General features: G+C 31.3%; 1 protein-coding gene across 1 annotated transcript in view; it reads left to right on the top strand.

Annotated features, from left to right (window-relative positions):
- FOXP2 (forkhead box P2) overlaps positions 1 to 7,500 on the top strand; it is a 1,080,393-nt gene that overhangs the window by 6,785 nt on the left and 1,066,108 nt on the right. The window contains 1 exon segment of the mRNA XM_029617020.1: positions 4,232 to 4,409. Coding sequence (XP_029472880.1) covers positions 4,242 to 4,409 — 168 coding nt within the window. The 5' untranslated portion in view covers positions 4,232 to 4,241.

The following is a 7,500-nucleotide window of genomic DNA, read 5'->3' as shown; positions in this document are numbered from 1 at the left end:
GTAGAATTTTACACCAGAAGAACCTACAGCTCTGGGGGGAAAAAAACATAAAACAAACAAGTCTTGCATTCAGTACTACCCTATCATAAAGTAAGGAGGTCTAATTGAGCTATGCCTTTATATCCTGCTATTTGTACAAATAAGAGGCCACATCTTGATGCAAAATAAACACAAAAGCACTGTTGTGACTATAACAGGGAGTCATATACTAATTTATATAATAAGTGGTTGTGCACGCTTTATTCAAGATTATGGCTGCAAGAAATGGCATGAATTGCTGGGTGTGTTTAATGCTGGATTATAGCAATTTGAAACATGTCAAACACATGGCTAACGCCTCATGCTTCACTCATTCTTGCGTAAACCTGCATAGCCACCATCCATTATACCCTTGGTAACAACACAATTCTGCAAGTAAATATTGTTACACTAAGTAACCTTTCAATTCAAGTTGTTTAGGAAGAGAAAATGCAATCTTGTGCAGTCAGTTCCAGTGTCAGTTTAATGTTTCAAAAGGGAAGTGGTGTAGAGAATAAGTATCTGTACAGTGACTTTTTAAATAAAAAAAGAAAACTTTCCCCCTAGTAGTGATTTTTTTCAAGGCATATATGTTTTTCTTTTTTCTTTAAGTGAAAGATGGTACCTATATAATAGCAGAATTAAAGGTTCTTTAAATCCCTCTGAAATTATATGCTAGATTGTAAGGAATTTACTTTTTTTCCATTTTTCCATTTTTTGTTTAAAATTACGTAGGCTAGAGTAATTGAGGTAAAGCTCTGTAACTCATCTATGAAAGTCAGAGCATGTTTGGTGTATACTTTTATAATAAATGTATATATATGTACACCAAATGTAAGATATCTAATAATGTTGTTAGTACTTTTGAAAATTATTGATAGAAAATATACATTTTTAATTGCTCATGCTTTGGCATTATCTCTGTTTGGTTTGGGAGCACATGCACACTTCTTTTGGAAAAGTAGCGAGACTTTCTTTAATATGACTTCCTAGAAGTTCTTGAGCTTTTGAAATGCATATCCCAAAAGTAAGAGTGTTTTTAGACATATGTATTTAAAATCAGCTTTGATCTCTCCAGTGCATCCTACAGCTTAAACTGTCATCGCCACCTTGTTTGTAGCTTTATTTTAGGCCTCACCCTTCCTTTAAATACAATGAATTACCTTTTACATTAATTTACTTTTGGAAATAACTAGCTAATATATACTGGTATTTGGTTAAGCCCCCATTTTTATGCAGACTCCTACACAGTTTAGCTTAACCTGCAGAGCCTAAACTATAATCTGATTTTGTAAAGATATCAAAGCCACAGTGCACGAAACCCTTTGGTTTATATGAAGTGGTCCCTTTCTTGTAGTGACAGATTTTGATGTATAAGATTATCTGGTTATTGATTTTCTTAATACTCAAAATATTTTCCAGTATTTTGATTGTTTTACAATTTTAATTTATAAACCCTTCTCCCAGTAACACATTGGGTTACATTTTCAGTAGGCCATCTAAATGGCACCCAATGAGCCAACCTTTCAGTCAAGATAAATCCAGCCAATATTAAAAAACAACCTGTGAAATTTGTTTGAATATTAGCTTATGTCCCTAAATGTATACTTAGGCTATCTAAAATGTTGGTATAATGAATAGGTGTCTACCAAACACTACGTTTTTGAAACTTGAATATATGATCATAGTTTTTTCTCCTGGCCAAGTTATGCCCCTGAGAATGCTGCCTTCTTACTGTGGCTAAAAGTACACCTGAATATAATCTGCTTTGAAGTGTCTGAAAGGCAGAATATAAATCAATCAAATAAAATACCCATTGTGAAACTACGGTATATGCATAGTTTTAGTTAGCTGAAAATCCACTTAGGTGGACTCAGTCATTTTACCCATGTAAATTCCTTTTTTAACTGCACTAAGACTTTGATAATTTACTCCCTTAATTATAGATACATTAGCCACATATGAAATGCATAAGAAAAATTTTCTTTCTGATAAATCTTCCTTTAATTTAGAGTATTAAGTTTCAGTTTCTTATTCTGTAATCTATATATAAGTGTAGAGATGATGTGGTGTTACTAGCACTTTTTCACTGTTGTACATAGTCTCAGTGGTTTACTAAGAACATTAAAAAAATCTAAAACTAATGTCTGCTCCCACAATTGTTAAGGAAATACATTAGAATTTTCATATAAGTAGTAAGGGCAATCAAATCCTTTTCACTGAATATTTTAAACATTCTGCATGTAAAATTTATACCTAATTTGAATACTTATTAGCTGCCTAATCTTAGAAAAGAGTACTAGCTTTGTATTCTTTGTGTAATATTCATCAGCATGTGTATCATATTTTTCATCTGTGTTATTTTTCTTAGCTAATGTTCAATAGTACATTCAACAAGGACTGTTTGCTCATAAACACATCTGGTTCAGCAGTTGTTTATCATAGTTCTAGCAGCTGTCACCATTTTATGTTAACTATATTCATGTTTGTTTTATTTGTGTCCTGTTTATTCATGATGAGAATGTCTTTATATAGAAGATTAACTATCATAATAGACATATTGTATGGAAAAGTTAGTTGCATTTTTCCAGTTTTAACCTACTAAATATAATTATTTCATAAAATATTATGCTTGCTTAGCTGCAACTATTTACTTTGCTCAACTTTCTTATGTTACTTATTTGAAGATGAAAATACTGACTTTGAGTTGCACGTATTGATATGTCACTCATTTTTAATATGATGGAGATCTTCAACGTATGAGTGTGTAACTATGCCATAGTGAAAAAAAAAAGAAATAAACCTTCCAATTTATGCTAAATATTTCAATTAACATCAGCGAAGTTGAACTAAAGAAGATTACTTAACAAGCTAGGTTGCATAGTCTGGTAGGCTTCATTTCTTCAACTAAGCTTGGTTTAATAGCTTATGCATTGGTGCAATATATTGAACTTTGGAAGGTAGTTTATCAGTCTTTTAGTATACAGTGTAGTGTGCAATATATAATGGTAAAGTCATCAGTTTCTCTTGACATTATAAGTATATTGGATAACAATTGGATTACTATGGGCCTGATTTACTAAGTTTTTTTATCCCCATAAACATAGAATGGGAAAAAAGCCTTAGTAAATCAGGCCATATGAAAGCAGAAATTGGCCTTCTCACATCATGGATATAAAATGTATCTTGAAATTCTGGTTTGTATGAGCACATTGGTTCTTTATTTACTGCAAAGATTTCAACTGATCTTGGCAGGACATCTCATTGCTATCCGGAAAGTACAGTATATTTATGCAGTGAAAATGATAAAACATTTATTACTGTAGAGAAGGTAATATGCATAATTTATGCTGTTTTTAGCACAATCATTAGTGATATTCTTGATAGATTTTATTTCCAGCTTTCATATCTAATACATGCCTGGAAAATTAATTTTATATCTTTCATTTATTTGCCTATGTTAAAATTGAGTTTTAAGTCATCTTCAAGTGAACAGTTTGATTGCTGTGCATGCATAAGCTTAATTACTTCCTAGAAAGGACAGTATTAAATGTTTTAAATGTCAGAAAAATAAATGAATATCAGTCATTTGATTAAAAAAATATGCAATATCGGATATGATTGCAGCAGGAGCTTTTTCTTAAAATGCCTCCAAGGCAAAATTTTATTTAGGAACAAAAAGAAGCCTATTATACTATTTATCATTAGTTGATGCCATATGATTTGTAACGCCCTTACCAAATTTTAATTTTGTATGATTAGCTGTGCATCATTAAACAAGTCTTGCGTAAGATATACTGTAAAATCCTGACAGAATCAAGATAGCAAACATTTTAAATAAGGCTGTATAGTCAACCATGGTTGTCAAAGGTAGATAATAGAATAGAACAGAATATCATGCTTTCATTTAAAAAGGTTTTACAGGAAGACTTGCAAATGTAGTTGTTCATAAGTGCTATTTGAGCATGCTGCATGTATGGTATGTTATGTTGGCTGTTAAATATGAACCACAAAGAATACTAGCAATTGTTTCAGCGATTAGTTTCTGGATGCAAGCTGAATATGTGCTGTATTTCTTGGTAAATTACTGAGCAAGTTTTTTTTCTGCTTTTCTAAAGATGCTGTCTCTGTAATTGGCAGAGAAGGACATCTTGATAATGGAAGTTTGAAGGTGTAACATGTATGTTAATTGATACTTCTTAATCACTTTTAGGTATTAAGTCATGATGCAGGAATCTGCAACAGAGACAATAAGCAACAGTTCAATGAATCAAAATGGAATGAACACTCTAAGCAGCCAATTAGATGCTGGCGGCAGAGATGGAAGATCAAGTGGTGACACGAGCAGTGAAGTAAGCACAGTAGATCTGCTACATCTGCAACAACAGCAGGTAAGTTTTGTTTTTGCTTACTGTTTTCTTTAAATAAGTCTAATTGATTGTATATTCATCTAACTTAAATCAGTATTCCACCTAAAAAAATAACATTTATAATTTACTGTCCATTTCAATTCTGAATTTCTAAAGATGTTTCATGTTTACAACATTCATTGTACATGTTTATATTTAAGTACATATAAAATGTTTATAAAACTTCATTTAATGCTTCACAGTAAATGCCTTTTGATTTGTGTGTTTATCCTGCAACATTGTGATGTAAAATGTGATATTTTTTTTCCCACCAGAGGGCCACATAAGTTACTTGATACTTTTCCTTGCTTATTCAATGACTTATTCCAAAGTCTGAGCTAAGGTAAATGGATCACAACCATTTCACATAGCACAACTGCTATGTTCTTATTGTTAGAAATAATTAAATATAATGACACTGTTCACTGGTGGTTTAACCATTAATCTATAAGCAATTAACATTGATAAAACCTCTTTACAAACAATTTTTTGAAAAGTGATATTTTTCCCATATTTAAGTTGCTGTTGTGTGCTTATTTATTTTAAATAAATGTTAGATCTTCAGCTTTTATTTCTTAATTTAGGGATATAATTTCTTAATCAGCTAAGAGGACACCTCTATTTTTCCATGTATAGACCAATGAGTTGCTTACCGTTTTATTAATTTGTGCGGTACTGCATAGACCCTTTTTCTGTTGTAAAACACTCTTTCTGTCTTGCTTTGCCAAGGAGAATTAGTTGTATGATAGTCTATTTCTGCTTAGTGTAGGCTGATTAAACACCTACTTTATTTATAAGTATTAATATTTTTAATGATTTAATTCTGGACATCTATATGCCCTAAAGCTAGGAACTTTTATTTCACAAAGGGGTACTGACAAACAGAATTGTTTAAAAAATGTATTGCATTCAAAAGATATTAAAATGTGTATGAACCTTTCGGGGGAAAGGAAGAATGGTGGATGTAAAAAGGAAGTTGTTTTTTAATCTCAAATTATACTTTAATAGCCACTCTATTGAGCATGTCTGAATAGATTACATAAAATAGAGGAAAATTAGTATGTTGCAAAAGCTAAGTTTCTAGACTTGTGTATCTGTTCGACAGCTGAAATGATTACAAAGATAACAATAATGTTCACTGCTCTTCATTTGCCTAATTTATTTTGACTAAAGATCTGAAATAAAACTTTCATTTTTTATCAATTTCATATAAAATATCAGTATCCCCAATTCAAATGTGCTTTAAGTATTGCTGAGAAATAGCTAATTCAAAGTGTAATCCATCATAAATGAAGTCAATATTGTAAATTGCCTATTGTGGCAATTGTTGACAACATAAAACACAAATATATCAACTGAATAAAATGTCATGTGCTGTTCAGCAAGCAGCAGTCTTAGACATTTCTAGACAGTTTGCCTTTACTGAGAAGTGTTCCAGTAAATAATCTTTTTTTTTTTTTTTTTTTTTTTTTAAAGACAGAGTATAATAACCAAAGATAGAAATGCCCAGTTGAGTGCTAATAATAGATTTTTATGGGACCAGCATACCCATGCCAATCCTTTCCTGAAAAGTATGATTAGGTATTCTATAGCAAAGAGTGAAAGAAACCATGGATACCCTTAATGGGACTCTAGAAGCATGTAAGATAGGGTCTTAGCATTATATGGAGACATTGCTCAGATTGCAAATGTCTTGCAATTCCTGCTCTAAAAACATTGTTGTGTTTGAAAATTATACATCAGCTAAATTTATCATTTTTCAATATAGATAAACAATACAGTAACCCAATATGCTTTCAATGAAGAATATTTTATTGGTTGTATTTGATCTTAATGCGTTTTAAAAGATGGTTGACTCCATTTTTTAATGTATTTCAAGAATGTTGGTCCCATAATCTGCTTTAAACATACAGCCCCTTTTATATAATAATCCTTCACTGGATTTCCTCTTTGAAACATTGGCATTCTTGTCTTACTGTTTTACGTACTTTAGATTCAGATATGTAGTATATGTCTATGAATACATTTCTGGCCTATGCATTTTCTCCCATTTTTTGCTTATGAGCAAGCCTTTTTACAAGTATAGCCATTTGTTTTCCTTTGTATCTTTTCTAAGACACTTGATCATTATCCTTGAGATACAAAGATTAGAGTATAGCAATCTTAAGTTTCATGTGGAATTTACAGCACTGTATACACATGGGAGGTCATTTTTAAAGGAGTTATGTGCATATATGTATCATACTATTGTAGCAATTTTCAAAAGACCATTTATGCACGTAAGGCCTGATTTTTAAAAAGCATTTAGTTGAGTAAAACTGGGTTTTACTCAAGTAAATGCACTTTACTCGAGTATGTGGACTTTTGAAAATTGCTACAATTTATGCAATTGCATTATCTATAGGATTTACTCGTGTATTTGCACTTTACTTGAGTAAATGGTTTTGAAAATCACTACAATAGTATTTAAATTTACTTGTGTAACTCCTTTTGACAATTATGCCCTAACAAGGTAATTGTCAAAAGGATTTTTACGCATAAAACTGGTTTTACATTTGTGAATGCATTTTACCCATGTTCGTGGGCTTTTGAAAATTGCTACAATAAATGCCATTGAATTGTCCATAGGTTATACATGTATAAGTGCACTTTACATGTGTAAAAGGCTTTTGAAAATTGCGACAATAGTATGCTACATTTAGACATGTAACTCCTTTGAAAATTACCTCCCCTAAGTGCACTTAGGTGTGTAAAAGCTATTGATAATTCAATGGCATATACTGTAATAATTTTCAAAAGCCCACTTACATACATAAAGTACATTTACACATATGTAAAACCGAGTGTTTTTTTTTTTTAATTAGCCCTATATATTGGGCACATGGAAATGAACACAAAAAGGGGATGAATTTGTACAAGTTTAAAACTTTTGAGCAGTAGCGCTAATCAAAGCTTCAAACCTGACTTCTACTCACAGGTTTCAAACTAGTAATAATACAACCTCTTTTTATATGTGTAATTTAGGAAACTGGTGGTGGAGGTCTCTATATAAATGGTACAAAAGACACTTATA

This window comes from Rhinatrema bivittatum, chromosome 9 (assembly GCF_901001135.1).
Source record: "Rhinatrema bivittatum chromosome 9, aRhiBiv1.1, whole genome shotgun sequence".
Taxonomy (NCBI): domain Eukaryota; kingdom Metazoa; phylum Chordata; class Amphibia; order Gymnophiona; family Rhinatrematidae; genus Rhinatrema; species Rhinatrema bivittatum.
The sequence above is the reverse complement of the archived record's forward strand: the minus strand, read 5'-3'. Positions and strand labels throughout refer to the sequence as shown.